We start from the raw sequence: 15809 nt of genomic DNA, 5'->3' as shown, positions 1-15809 counted from the left end.
TTCTATTCTTGCTCCAGTAAATTACATTTTGTGTTGATAAATTTGTTATGCATATTTTTTAGGGTTATGTCTCAATTCTTTTTTCCAAGAGAAAAACTTCTTTCAAAGCAGCGGAAGTTTGGGCAATCTCAAGCGCGTGCGGTTGACCATCTTGATTTTGATACTATTCTCGATGGAATATCTCAAATTCCAAAGCAGTCATTTGCTACGCCAATTGAAAATAGTCAAACACAAAAATATCAACTTACACAAGATTCCCGCTTATTTGGAAAAAGAATTCTATTCTCTTCTCCTTCAAAACAATGCAAAAGTGGGATGTACAATAGCAAAGATGGAATAAATCTGCAGCCTTCACAGATAGGAAAAAATCTGGTTCAATCTGTTATTGCAGATGCGGAATATGAACGAATTTTCAGCTTGCTTGGAAAGGATATTTACAAATTAAGCATTGAAGAATTGGAACGTAAGCTTACAAAGGACGAAGTTATTGCTATGCTTGAAGCAAATGGGTGCAGGCAAATGAATAAATCTGGAAGAAAAACGTTACTTGTTGAGCAGCTTAAGCGTTTGATTGATTCCAAGAGAGGAATTGCAATTCCTGCGAGTAAAACGCAATATGGTCGCTCGCTTCAAAGCATCGATGAATTGACGGTTCCTCATTTAAATGTATCTTCATCATTATCATCAGAATGGAATAAAACATTAATATCTTCAGCCAAGCAACAGCCATATCCAGCTTTATCCACAAGCGAAACGCAGCAAAAGCCATTAATTTCACTTCGAATGCTCCCATCTTTAAAAGACCTGTCTTCTTCTTTAATATCAAAGCCATCTTCTTCTCATTCTGTCTCACCTGAGCATATCACCCCTTCTTTATTATCCTTTTTAGAGCCAATGAAAAATTCAATATCACATCAGATTTCTGACTCATCTCATCCATTCAGTCAACAACCATCATCTTTATCATCAACAATCACAACAACAACAACAACGCAACATTCCATTTCAAACCCACAAATTCCACACGAGAGCAAACTCCTGCCACAATTATCATCAGAAAACAAATTATCATCCACATCCAAAATTATCGAAGGAAGTAATCAAAAAGAGAATGAAACTTGCATTTCACAGACTTTGTCTCCGTCTCTTGACTGCTCCTTGTTCTCTCCCCAAACCCCGTCTCTTCTTTCCTCTCCTTTCCCCAACTTATCACCAACACACAACACATCTTCATTGTTATCTTCTTCTTCTTCATCTTCGCCATCTTCTTCTTCTTCTTCTCAACAAGCCCCTTCTCTTTCTCCAAACACCTGCACTTCGCAATCGATTTTACTCTCTTCCCCAAATGGACAAGCAGAATTATCAGCTCATTCAGCGACTTTACTCTCTTCGCCTTCTTCTTTCGCATCGCCAAGTGATTTGTCAATGGGAGTGACATCTGCTTCTTCTGATTCGAATTCTTCTAATTATTCTTATTCTTCTTATTCTTCTTCTGCAGTTGCTTCTGCAATTTCTTCTTCTTCTTCTTGTCAGCCTTCTTCTTCTTCTTCGCCTTCATCATCATCATCATCATCATCATCTTCTTCTTCTTCTTCTTCTTCTTCTTCTTCTTCTTCTTCTTCTTTTTCTTCTTCTTCTTCTGCTTCTGCTTCTCTTTTACTCTCTTTTATGAATCATGATGAAAACAAGAAGTCTTTGCCAATCAATACAGAATTCTTAAAGCAGAAGAAAGTGGAGCAATTGAAGACATTAGAAAAGATAAACAACGATGAGAAAATGAGAAGTGAAATGAAAGAAAATAACAAGATAGAAGAAGGAAAGGACGATGAAGAAGATAACAATATCAAAGGAAAATCGATAAATGAATTAAGAAATGGTAATAAAGAAGAAAGAGAAGGAGAAGGAGAAAGAGAAAAGAGCGAAGAAGAGGAAGAGTCTGAAGAAGAAACCGAAGAAGAAGAAGAAGAAGAAGAAGAAATTGACAATGAAAAGCTGAGTGAAATAAAGGCAAAAAGAAAACTTCTGAAAAAAGAACTAGAAATGGCAATAAAATCGTCTGCTATGAAGATGGCTTTCAATGAAATGAATAAAAATTCAGCTAAAAATGATGAATTTTCAAGCATTTATAAAGAAAAAAGTGGAAAAAAGGAAGAAGAAATGAGAATTTCCAAAATTCCTATGAATTCTCTTGATAAATCAGCAATGGACGATGAATTCGACTTGTTTGAAGAAGACAAGATGTTTCAATCAGAAACTGTTTGTTCGGAATCTTCTTCTTCTTCTTCTACTACTACTACTACTTCCTCTTTGACATCTTCCTCTTCCTCTTCTTCCTCTTCTTTCTCCTCCCCATCTCCTTCCCATTCCTCTTCATCTTCCTCTTCCTCTTCTTTCGAACAAAATGTTCAAAGCGAACATATGAAGGCAGACAATGAAGTTGTCGATGCCATTAATAATTTAATCTTAATAACTGAGAATGAAAAAGGAATTGAAGTGAAACAAGAAGAAATTAAAGAAAACGAAGAAAATTATTCGAAAGAAGAAAATTTTGAAATGAACAATCAAATTTTCAATGAAATTACAGAAACTAATCAAAATGACTGTGTTGATCCATCTATCACTGAAGAAGAGGAAGAGGAAGAAGAAGAAGAAATAAAAGAAATGGAAGAAAAAGAGGGAGAAAAAGAAATAGAAGGAAAAGAGGAGGAGGAGGAAGAAGAAGATAATGATGTTGATGATTTCTTAGATGCAGATGATGAAGAAACATGTCTTGACGGCAGTGAAAACAGCTTTTTCAATCAAAAAGAGACAGAAACGAATGAGTTATCAGAAAAGAAATGTGATGAAGATAATCTTGTCAAAGAAAAGCATTCACAAAACAATGAGATCTTAGCTATCGAATCTTCACAAAGAGCGAATTCTTTGCCTTCTTTATCTAATTCTTTGATTTCTTCTTCTTCTTTTTCATCATCATCATCATCTTCTTCTTCTTCTAAATCAGAAGAGCACTTGTCATCAACTTCATCGATGACATTATCATCAATACCATCATATTCACCCTCACCCTCACCCTCACCCTCACCCTCATCATCATCTTCTTCTTCTTCCTCTTCTTCATTATTAGAATCCCCTTCAATAATGATGGAACCCAGAGAATTCAATTCTCAATCAGAACATAAACAGCAAATCGAACTAACAAATAACTCACAAATAACAACGCAATCTTCTTCATCTTTTTTTGCTTTGCCTCCAATCAACATACTTTCTTTGCCTTCTTTGTTCTTTCACAGGAATTTTCGTCCTCCGTTCTCTTTTTTCAGTGAGGAGGAAGAGGAAGAAGAGGAAGAAGAAGAAGAAAAGGAGGAGGAAGAGGAGAATAATAATGATGAAGAGGGAAAAGAAGAAAAAGAAGAAGAAAAGAAAGAACAAGAATTTGTTCAAGAAGGAAATGATAAGATTTCTTCTGGTGAAGAGCAACAAACGAAAAGGGAAATAATCAACACAAATGAAAAAGATAGTTATCAGACCATAAAATCAGAAGCATTGATAATCAGTCGACCAAAGGAAGAAGTCGATAATGACGATAATAATAACAACAATAATCAAATGGATATTGAAGATAACAGCATATGCGATTCTGATATTTCAGATGATTTGTCTGTGTCTCCATTAAAACCTTTGAATTTTGCTAAATTTTCTCATTTTTCTGGCTCCAGAAATGTATTCAAACTGGGACATGCCAATAATAATAATAATAATAGTCATAATCAAAATACAAGTTTAAAGCAAGATTTTTATTCTTATTCTCTTTCTTCTTCCTCTTCTTCCTTTTCTTCCTCTTCCTTCTCCTCTCCTTCTTCTTTTTCCACTTCTCCTTCTCCTTCTCCTTCTCTTCCACTTTCAATTTCACAGAACATCTCTGTTATTCCACACCCTTCACCTATCTTTCCTTCTCCTCAACTATCATCTTCTTCTTCTTCTTCATCTTCTTCACTTCAATTTCCTCCTCCTTCTTCTCCTCTTTCTCTTTCTCTTTCTCTTTCTCCTTCTCTTTCACCAACCTCTTCCTCTTCCTCTTCTCCTTCTCCTTCTCCTTCTCCTTCTCCTTCTCCTTTTTCCTTTCCTTCTATTAATCATTCAATCACCATCATCCACTCAGAACATGCTGATCCTATTGTCTCTTCACTCATCACACCTTCTTCCTCTCCATTTGTCCCTTCTTCTTCTTCTTCTTCTTCTTCTTCTTCTTCTTCTTCTTCTTCTTCTTCTTCTTCTTCTTGCAATGGCTTTATCCCTTCCCCTTCTTCTTCTTCCTCCTTCTCCACCTCTTTTTCCTCCTCCTCCTCCTCTCCATCTTCATCCATCTCTTCTTCTATTACCCCTTCTCCATTTTCTCACAATTCATTTTCTTTCTCTCTCTCAAAAGAAACATCTTCCACATATTTCCTTGCTACAGATGCCTATTTCCACTTCTATTCTGTTTATTCTGATATCTTCAGCACTTCTTCTTCTTCGTCTTCTTCTTCCACCACCACCACCTCCTCCTCTTCTTCTTCTTCATCTTCCTCTTCCTCTTCCTCTTTCTCCTCTTCTTTTATTTCTTCTTCTCTCAAACATTTTGATTTTTCCCATTCAAAATATCCAATTTTAACTCCCTCTTTGCTTATGAGCTCTTTTAATACTCTTTTGCATCCATTTCTTCCTCTTTCTGTTCGCTCTGTTTTATTCACTCAGATGAAAAAAAGGAAAAAATTCATTTCTTTTCTGCTTGTCAGCTTCTTGTATGAGGAAGAGGAGGAAGAAGAAAAGAAAGAAGGAGGAGGAGAAAGAGAAGGAGAAAGAGAAAGAGAAGAGGAAGAGAAATTAAACGATGTTTCTGATGAATTTTCTTCTTCTTCTTCTTTATCATCATCATCATCTAAATCTTCATCATCTTCTGTCAAATGTGTCAAAAAGGAAAATAACACAAAATTTCATTGTTTCAATTGTGGTTGTAAAGATAACTGTTTCATTCTTCCATTCATTTACCCTTCCTTTTGCAGGGTTTCTCCTCATCTGATCTCGTTCAGCACATTTTCTACCCTATTTTTGAATCAAAATCCAAAGATTTTCTTATCTTTTCGAAACAATTCGCTATCTTTCCTTCAAAATCAACTTCCTTGTTCAAAAGAAGAACAAGAAAATAGTAAAGTTTTGAATGAAAAAGAAGAGAAAGAAGGAGAGAAAGAAGAAGGAAAAGAGGGAAAAAAAAGAAAAGGAGGAGGAGAAGAAGAACTTCACAATTTGAATTTCAATTTGCCAATACCTCCTCTTCCTCCCTGGCTGGATCCCTCATTCTATCCAGAGTTATTTGCATCTTCAGCAGTTTCTGTCTCAAAACCATCAATAAAATCATCAATGGAATCATCATCATCATCATCATCATCTTCTTCTTCTTCTTCTTCTTCTTCTTCTTCTTCACAATCACATTTTTCATCTTCTCTTCAAAACTTCACTCAACAAAATGAGTTTATTTCCTCTCTTTTCCCACAACCGGGCTCTTTTGTGACGGTCCCATTTGCAAAATGCCACAAAAGCAGTGATTCTTCTGATGATTCTTATTCTTTTTCTTATTCTGATACCAATTCTGATTCTGATTCTGATTCAGATTCAGATTCAGATTCAGATTCTAGTTCAAGTTCAAGTTCAAGTTCAAGTTCTAGTTCAAGTTCAGACTCAAACTCTGACTCAGATTCAGACTCAGAAATAGACTCATATTCTGAAAGTGAAAGTGGTTTTATCAGAAGGAGCAGTGGAAGCGGAAGAAGAGGAAGAAGAAGAAGAAGAAGTAGAAATCGCACTTTTAGTGACAGTAACATCAATCACAATAATACATCCAATCACCTTCGCTCTCCAAGCCATCTTCTTTCTCGCTCTGGCTATTCATATCGAGTTGGCTTTGTTGCCCTCTTTCTCCACCACAGTGCTGAGTATCTGCCTCAGCCAGCTCACCTCCTCCTCCCTTCTGAGTGTCATGAAATGTCTAATGCATTTTCTCTGTTTGTTGTGTGGATTGAGCCGACAAATGAAATATTTCAAAAGAATGAAGAAAAATTGAATTTATTGGAGTGGGAAAGGGGGTTGTGTGATCTTTTCTCGTATTCATCTGAAGTTTCAGCATCGGCTTCTTCGTCTACATCTTCTCCTTCATCATCTTCTCATTCACATTCACCTTCGCCTTCACATTCACCTTCACATTCACCTTCACCATCTTCACCATCTTCCTCTTCCTCCTCCTCCTCCTCCTCTTCCTCTTCCTCACTTTTTCGCATATCTTCTCATCAGCTGAGCAATATCCAGTCTATCTTCGAAGTGCGAGTGATGAATGAGGAAGAATTATTGCGATGGCTCCTTTGGGAATGGCTGGAAAAGAAGAAAGCAGAAGAAAAAGAGGAAAAAATAAGAATAAAGAAAGAGGAAGAGAAAGAGAAATACGAAGACAGTAGTGATGAAGATAATTATGAATTCAGCTTCGAAAGGATGATAAATGAACCAAAGAAAAAATGTCAAGTGAAAGCTAACCCAAAAGCAAAGAAAAAGAGTAAAGCAAAAAATGCTAATAAACAAAAGACAATCCAACAAAAAATAACTAAGCCAAAAATAAAAAGCCAAAAATATCAAATAAAATATCAAATAAAACATGAAATAAAAAATCAACTGCAAATTTTAAAAGAAAAGATAGCTTTGCTTCCTTGTTCATCTCAATGCTTGAATTGCTTTCAAACTCAACGATTTGCCTTCATACAGCCATCAGAAGATGCCTTTCTTACTCTCCTTTCACCTGTTCTTGGTTTACAAGCAGAAAATGAATTCTGTTCAGAATATCAGCTTCATTTTCCTTTTAAAAAAAAAGAAATTCTATCTTCTTTAATGTCATTTATCATTTCTCATCCCCTTTCTCATCATCTTCCTTTAGTTGTCAACAGTCCATCTGAAGCAACTTCTTCATTTTCTGTGATATCTCGCTCCATTTGGAATTTTGAAGATTCTGCACTTACTGGCCTAAGTGAGGTTTGTATTCTGTATTTTATAACTATATTTTTTTATTTTCAAAAAATGTCTTTGTTATTTTCACTGAAATTTTATCTGTTTTTTCTTTCTTTCTTTCTTTCTTTTTTTTTTTTTTCAATTAATATTAATATTTCTCTCTCCTTATAGATAAAAGAAGCAGTGAGAAATGAATCAATCACTTCATTTTCTGAGTTATGTACCTCGCTTTCCAGTTACTTTCAGGTTCTTTATGAGAATTTGGAGGATATAACACAAAAATATGATGCCTCTGAACATTCAGAAATTGCAAATAATCAGCAATATTTCCATTTGTTTATGAAATTGATAATTCTTTCGCTCACCCGCTTTGCTGAGCAATGGATTGACACAATTGAAGAAAGCAATCAGCTCCAAATGCTGAAACGAGAACAATCTTCAGAAGTTTTAGCGACTAGTCAATTACTTTCTCCTCAGAATTCTCTGGCTAATGAGCATAATCTCAATCCTGAGACTCATTTTGAGTCTCCTTTACCAAAAACAACTCAAGAACAAAAAGAAATAGAAGAGCTTCAAACTAATCAGGAGAATATTTCCAATAAACAAGAAATCTTTCCTTCAGAGGCAAAAGCACCTCCAATGATGAATCAAGTACTCCGTTTTTTCGAAACATTTGATTGTTGGGAAAATGACATTGAAGAATAATGACCAATCATTTTTTTCATTTTTATTTTTGTTTATTTGAAAAAAAAATAAGTGTTTTGATCTTTTAGTATAATATTTTATTTAATAATTCTTTTTTGATTCTTTTGTTGAAAGCAGAAACTTCTGCATTTTATGGATGAGTGCCTTTTATATAATGATGCAGATATATCTTTAATGAGGGAGATTTTCCCATCAATTGATGAATCCATATTTATTCAAGCCTTGAAAGAAACAGACTTTGAATTGAATGACGCAATCTTATACATTTTCAATACTGTAAAATTTGATGAAGAAGATGATTGTATTAATGAAAAAGCAAGTTCATCATCTTCTTCGAAAGTAACAGATTTTCAGGCGTCAAATAAAAGCAGTGATACGGCATACGTTTCTGCACCAACAATAAAGAACTCTTGTACCCAATTAGCCATTCCAAAGCAAAAAACGAAGCTTGAAAGAAAAAGTTTTGATGACATTAGGGAATTAGTTGAATTCGAGCACATCGATGGTTTGCATTCGAATTATTTGCTTTTTCAAGATTTTATTGATTTTTACCCAAAAAGATGATATTTTTGAAAGATGTCGAGATAAATCTTGGAAGCTTGCAGAAGAAGCTAAATTGCTTTTCAAAAAAGGAAAGAAATGTAAATTAGAAGGCAATTATAAAAAATCAAAGGAATATTTTACTTTATCAACTTTGAAGTCAAAAGAAAAAATGATTGCTCAAGCTGAAGCATCTGAAGCAATATTCGAAGAAAGAAATAAGCAAATCCATTCTCGTGGTATTCAAGCAATGGATCTCCATGGACAACTTATGAACGAAGCTGCTTATATATTAACAACTCTTCTGAAGCGTTGGGAAACAGAATCGACAAAGGCAAAGGAAAAAAAACCTTTTTATCCTCTTCCTCCGATCTTTCATATTATCACTGGAAAAGGCTCACATTCAAAGGGAAGACCAAAACTTTTTCCTTTGGTTCGAAAGATTTTGAGGGTGTGAGTGATTTTTTTTGAAGTTAATGATTTAGTCATAACCATTTTTTTTAGGATTGGAAGATTTCATTTGAAGTTAGCGAGCAGGGGTTTTTTACTGTTTACCCCTACCATCATTTTTTTGAATGTAGTTAAAATTTAGGATGCATTTTCTTTTTATTCATCCACAGGCGCTTTTCAAATTTAAAAAGCGTTCATATCTTTAAACTTCATAATTGCTTTTTTATTTATTCATTTTATTTATTCATTTTTCATTTTTCATTTTATTATTTTATTTATTCATTTTTTATTTTTTGATTACCACCTTTTTTGTTTGCTGTTTTCGTTAAGTTTTTATTTTTTTCTTGCAATAATAACATCATGGAAACATTAAAATTCTTTTAAATAATTGGTATTGCTGATCCTTTGAGAAAATGGAGTTTCATTTGGGCTTTTATCAAAAAATTGTTCCATAGAATCTATTGTGACTTGAAAATTTAACGACGCATCAGCCAACACCTGGTGATTCTGTTTATGGTGCAGGAGGATTGTGAGACTCTTCCAACAATTTTTGAAGTTTTCGTTCACACGCTCAAAAATAAAATAAAATAAAATAAAATAAAAATAAAAATATTGTTATTATTATTATTTAAAAATATTACTCTTTTGGAGGTACATGTTAGAATATTAAGCATTCCTAAAACGAAAAAACTCTTGATGAAAAAAGCCACTCTTCATTTTGAACTATAAAATGTAAATAGCATGATCTTAATAGCTTCAACTCATATAATGAAAACAAAAAAGTGAAATGCTATTTTTATCAGAAATCTTCATAAAAAATGATACTAAACAAATTACATAACAGATATACATTCTCACGTGTCCAATTTTGAACAAAAAAAGGTCAAAAGCTCAAAGAACTACCGAAAAGCATAACAAAAAGAGACATTTGAAAAAAATATTCTGCACTTGAAGGTAAATAACTTTACATAATTTCTCTGAAAAATACGGGGAAAAAAGAAGAAATTGAAACAGAAATGTCAAACCCCACAATACTCTACAATGGATAATTTAAAAACAAAAATAGTAATAATTTAATAATCTATCTTTGCTCTTCAAAAACTACATAAAGTTTCTAAAAAAAAAAGTTTAAACAAACAAAAACATACCAAAATAAATCTCATTTAAAGATCTTTTCATTAAATCTTCTCTTCAATGATCGATTTGTATTGCTTTCTCTTCTTGTTTCTAACCACAAATGCAATGATTACAACAGTCGCAACTGCAGTAATTGAGCACACACTTACAGGCACAATGATTGCCACCAGTTGACCTTTTGTCAATTTCTTTGGATCTTCTTTCTTTTGCTTGGTCAAAGTTATATATTCCGTACTCTTTTTTTCTCCTTCTAATATTCCGCTTGGATACCTCAGCCTGCAAACCAATGACGTGTATTCGTCGCCATCCAGCAGCGATGCAGGAATCTCCACTCTGATCTCTGTTTCGGTCACATACTCAGAAACGGGACATTCAATCCACTCCTTCATTTTCCCCACTCTTTTCTTTGATGCTTCAACTGTAAGTTCACATGGAAATAGATAAGACCCGAAAATCACTGCTTGTGCTCCTTCTTCTGATTCGATTATTCGAACTTTTCTTTTCTCTGCTTCCCCCTTGGATTTTTTAATCATCGTTGCATTCTTCAAAGTGGGGGTGAAGAAATATGAGTCCATATTTTCTGCAGCATGTCCATAGACCTTTCCTTCCGCAAGCGTTCCGAATGGTTTCCCGTCCAATCCATCACTTCCAGTTGCCAAGTCATTAACGATAATGTAATAACTATCAGGCTTGTCTGGCGATCGGATGTTGTGCCGTATTGATGGAAACTTCTCCCAGTTCTTGCCAATCGGATGATTGTTCACAAAGCTACAGTTGTTCAAAATCAGACGAGAAAACTTAGAAAAAATCGCGCCATCGCTTATATCTACAAACAAGCTGTCGTTAATAGTGAGGGGAAATGATTCATATATGCAAAGCAATCCAGAATCCCACGAACACAGCAGACTTTCCTCTTCTCCGATTTCATTCTTCTGATCGCTGATTGCAATTGGTTCCTCCAATTTCAAAAGGCTATTCTCCTCCTCTCCTTCTTTTGCATGTATGCATTCGTTGTGCTGTCTGCCGCTTGTGATGTTTCCGTTTCTCCCGTAAATGACTAGCTGTGAAAATGTTTCAAATCCTTGCTTAAACACAATTAACCTATACGGAAGAGCTCTTCCTTCTCCACCTTTCACATTTTCTCCTTTCAATCCGGTGTACCAGGGGCTGAAGACAACATCAGTTAATTTCAATTTGAAATTCGAATGAATCACATCCAGTACGTCTCCTTCAATGGCATTTGGATACTCGATGTTAATGTGTTCAAAACTTATGTAATAATTGCTCGATTCAAACACTGCAATTGATTCGTCCGCTTTCATATTCGATTCAATCCGAATGATGCCCCGATTCTTCTCCGTGACTGAGAATGAATTTGAAGCTGTCCCAAATCCATGTTCACAGTTAAATGTTGATTCAGTTGCAGAAGTGAGTGAAATGTACTCGCGAACCACAAGCGGCTTGCCCACTAAGACTCTTCCAATAACATGTATCTTCAAATTATCATACTGTATTCTATGCTCCATAGCTGTGCTGATTAGATCACACGGTCTTTCTTTTTTTCCGCAAATCTTGTCGTTGCAAGCCCTCTCTCCTCCAACATAAATGTTCTGCGAATGGTACGGCAGTCTGTTCGCTTCATCGCTCAGAAGATCAACAATATTCACCTCTCCCCCTTTTCTTTCTTCCAGAAGCATCAGATTCGCTTTTCCATATATCTCTTTCATCTCAAATTCAAATAAGTCATCTTTTATCTGCTTTCTGCCAATCGGAAACGAAAGATACATAAGTTCTCCTCTGTCGGCACAGCAATCAGAAAATCTCATTCTGTTCAGTATCAAATCTACTGTATCTGTTATTTCATCAGAAACTCGAATAAACAGCGCTCCACCTTTCGATTCTTCGTTCGGAATCGAATTTTGCTCATTTGAAGCAGTTTGCGGACTTTTGCAAGAGCAATTATTGAATTCAGCACCGTAAAAGCTGTAATTATTGAAGCTTCCAATCTCCAAATATAGCGCTCCTCCAACTTTATGTTCTGTTGACCAACAGTTTGAAATATTTCCATCGGAAAAGCTCAGCTGCCTGCACTCTGCTAAAATAGTGATGATTGACTGTGTTGTGTTTGTTGTGGAGATGGTGTCCATGTTCAATCCACTTAAATCGACGTCTTTCGCAGTTTCAACCAATATGACTGCAAAAGAAGATTTTAAATTGGAGATAATCACTTCGCTCAGGGAGAGCGTTCCCATTTTGCACTCAATCAGTACACAGTTCAGCATCTGTTTTGAATCTGTGCATGAGATGTTCACTCGGTAGACGTTAGCAGACGCCTCGTTTCCGTCGCACACAAACAGGCCGTTTCCTCTCCCACTCTGTCTCGTTGTGTCCACTTGCACATCTGCTCTGTACAGTCGAAGATACGCATTTTTCCGCACATTAAACAGCCCCTCGCCTGGTTGCGTCTTCGATTCGTCCAGCACTGTTGTGATGCTGATGATATTGTCGTTTCTGTTTGTGACTGTAGCAATCGTTTCTTCAATCGTAATTGGATCGGTGTCGTATTTGTTTCTATCTTCTGTTGTATATACAGTAAATGTTCTGCCTGGCAAGCAATTTAAGAGAGCCTGCTTTATCGTCTTGCAAGCCCCTTTCCCGCTTCTTCCGCATTCCACGCTGTCTTCTCCGTTTATCCCATCTACATCCACTTCTGCTGTGTCAAAGCGCAGCCAGTCGTCATGGAAAACAATTGTTCCATCTTTCTTTACCGCACCAACTCGGTTTTCTTTAATGGTACTGAAGGAATCCTCGTCAAAAGGTGATTTTTTCATTTCAACATCTCCTTCGCTGCAGATTGCAAGATCAGTTCCGCACTGTTCTGCTGAATTTTCTTTGAAGAAGCAATTTTTAAACAAAATATTATCTATCAGTCTTGCCTCTTCTCCCAAATGTATTGCCATCCCACCGCCTGTCTTCGCTTTGCATTCCCGAAATGTTCCGTTTCTGCAATCAAATCCAGCCATCTGAGTCAAGTCCATTATCAGCAGCCCTCCTCCATCATCCACAGCCTCGCATCTGCGAAACACCACATTTTCCAACTTCACTTTCCCTTTCATTGAACCGATCATCGCTCCTCCTCCGCGAACAGCACTTCCCCAATCAAATATTGTATCAGCAATGTTCAGTTCACTCTCCGGGTGCATCATCTCAAAATAGATGCTACCTCCATTTTCTGATTTCAGTGATTGAATAGAAGATATTTCGCATTCAGATATAGTAATCATCACTTTTCTGTCTGCCCCACTTTTCGCTTCGAGCAACGCTGCCCCTGCATTTGCCCTCTCAACGGAATTAAATCGGCTTCCTTCCAGAGTGAACGAAGACTGAAGTTCCAGGGCACATTCTTTTTCAAGCTTTGCATGGTCCATTTGAAGACTCTTCAATTTTTGAACAGCAACATCTTCGGATATGTGCAGGATGGCCACATTAGAAAGATAATAATAGTCTAAATAACCCCAATAAAATCCATCAATTGACAATTTTCCTTCAGTTACTCTCAAAATTGAAAATGGCGCATATTCATTAATCCACTTTTGAAAATATATGTCGCAATTCATTATTGTCAAATCACCTTCAAGGCATCTAGAAAGAATCATTGCAGATGCAACTTCTGCTCCTATTGGCGAATGTTTAGTTTTAAAGGGAATAAGATTAAATGTCAAATGTTTCAATGCCAATTTTTTCTCATTCACCATGTGAAACATCCCTTTTACAGCAAGATCTTCAAAATCAAAATTGAACGTTCCTCTCGTTCCCTGTTCCGATGCTGCTGCCATCGCAAGGCTGAAATCTTTTGAAAATTGAAAACCGTATGGAATTTCAGTGAAGTCAACAATTTTGATGGACTTATCTCCGGGACCTTCTCCAAGCAGCTCAATCCCTTTCTCAATTGTTTTGCACGGATCGGCTTCACTTCCACAGTTCGGCTTCGAATCGTCTCCTTTTTCAGAAATAAAAACGGTATCAACAGCTGCGTCAGCCCAACCATCAGTAAATGCATTTGATCGATTTTTGTTATCGATTTTCCGAGCGGGACAATGAGCAAACAGATAGTTTGCGAGAATCAAAATCAAAATCATTTTTTATTAAAAATACAATTGGTTTTTGATCAATTTTGTTTGTTTATTCAGAAAAATAGTTCTTATCCTTTTCATTCTTTTGATTCGCTTTATTTGCATCATGTTCCAAATATTACATTTTAAAGTTATGACAGTTTTCAAATTTCGAAACACACCAAAATTTTTACTAAATGAGAATTATTGCAATCAAAAAGATAATATCTCAAGTTTTTATCGAATAAATATTTCCCAAACAAATTAAATTCTATCTTAATCAATGAATATTATCAAAAATTGTTCACAAATGCATCAATATAAGGACAAAACAGAATTAATGCTGATGCAAAAGTGAAAAAATGGTAATTAAAAAATTCCTTGATGTTTTGAACAAAAATTGTTAATTTTATTTCAAATATTATTTTGATTGCAAAAATTATTGTTTTGAGTAAAAAAAAATGTTGATTTGAATTACTTTTTGTTTACAATAACAATAACAATAACAATATACACATTCCAATTATCAACTTGAAAAGTGTGTTTTCAGCTCTTGTGAGTAGCTTTGAGTTCTGCTTCATTATTTGCTTTTCCAAATTTCGTGCGATTTCATCGAACCAAAGAAGGGAAATCAAAGCACAGTATATGAAAAGAGAATTTGATGAGATGAATGAGAATTACAAAAAAATAAAAAAGAAGCTTTCTTTTGGTGTTTGAATGATCGATTGTTACTTTTCAGCAACAAAAGATCACTTACTCTTTCCATCCCCCTTTCGGTTTCTCCTTCCAATGTTCCATGTCAAACAATCACAAAGAAAATATTATGTCCACAACAAGTTTTAAATGAGAAAGAGAAAAGAAAATATCTCAAAAAATAAAAACGAAAAAAAAAAAATGGTTAAAGTGAGCGAAAGTCTTAAAATTGAGTGTTTTTTTCATCATTCTTTAACATTTCTGTTTCCGAAAATAAATAAAAGTTGTTTGCAGCATTAACGGTCCATGAAACAGTTCCATTCAAAAGTTGGAGGAGAAGAAGAAGGAAATATTCTGATTGTTATTCTCACACTTCCCTTGAAAATTGTGAAAGTGAGAAGAAATGAAGAAAAAAATCGATAAAACGGTGTTTTCCATATTGGATAGCTGATGCGTTGTGAAGAATTTAAAAAAAAAAGAAAAGAGGGAAATTTTGAAGAAGATGATGATTTCTCCATGAAGCACGTGGAGATGATGAAATTATCATCAGCATTGACAGATGAATGAGATGTCGATGCCTCAAAAAGGTGTGAGTGAAATGATAGAATTGCCAATGAAGAAGAAGAAGTTCATGAATATACAAATGCCATCGATATTCGATGCCTGCACAGTGCTTCAAACGTCCCACAATTTGAATTGCAAATAAAATTGTTGTTCCATTAGAAAATAACAATGGATCAAAAAATTAAAACTCAAATAAGAAGCTCAATACCCGTTTCTGAATGTAATCTATCTCTCTTTTTGGATGAGGTTGATAAATTATTGGTGGACTAGATTGTCTTTTCCAAAAAAGCTTTTTTTCTTTTCTTTTTCTTTTTCTTTTTCTTTTTCTTTTTCTTTTTCTTCTCTTTCTTTATTTTATTTTATTTTATTTTATTTTATTTTATTTTATTTTTATTTTTATTTTATTTTTATTTTATTTTATTTTATTTTATTTTATTTTTATTTTTATTTTTATTTTTTTTTTATTTTTATTTATTTTTTTTTTTTTTTTTTTTTTTTTTTTTTTTTTTTTTTTTTTTTTTTTTGTTTATTGAAATCCTCCCTTGTTTCATTCATCTGGGTTTAGATAGTAGCCATTAACGA

General features: G+C 34.8%; 2 protein-coding genes across 2 annotated transcripts; one reads left to right on the top strand and one right to left on the bottom strand.

Annotated features, from left to right (window-relative positions):
- Positions 1-66: 66 nt before the first annotated feature.
- MONOS_12128fu12129 (uncharacterized protein) lies at positions 67-8856 on the top strand (the record flags this gene model as incomplete). The annotated part of the gene is made up of 6 exons (XM_067864724.1): positions 67-7050; positions 7198-7677; positions 7784-7798; positions 7846-8236; positions 8292-8722; positions 8776-8856. The coding sequence occupies 6 exons, from the start codon at positions 67-69 to the stop codon at positions 8854-8856; spliced, it is 8382 nt and encodes a 2793-aa protein (XP_067733422.1).
- Positions 8857-9899: 1043 nt separating this feature from the next.
- Positions 9900-13997, bottom strand: MONOS_12130 (uncharacterized protein; the record flags this gene model as incomplete). Its single annotated transcript, XM_067864726.1, has 1 exon — positions 9900-13997. The coding sequence occupies one exon, from the start codon at positions 13995-13997 to the stop codon at positions 9900-9902; it is 4098 nt and encodes a 1365-aa protein (XP_067733421.1).
- Positions 13998-15809: the final 1812 nt, after the last annotated feature.

Source organism: Monocercomonoides exilis, assembly GCF_001643675.1.
Source record: "Monocercomonoides exilis strain PA203 chromosome Unknown scaffold7-2047599, whole genome shotgun sequence".
Classification (NCBI taxonomy): domain Eukaryota; phylum Preaxostyla; order Oxymonadida; family Polymastigidae; genus Monocercomonoides; species Monocercomonoides exilis.
The sequence above is the reverse complement of the archived record's forward strand: the minus strand, read 5'-3'. Positions and strand labels throughout refer to the sequence as shown.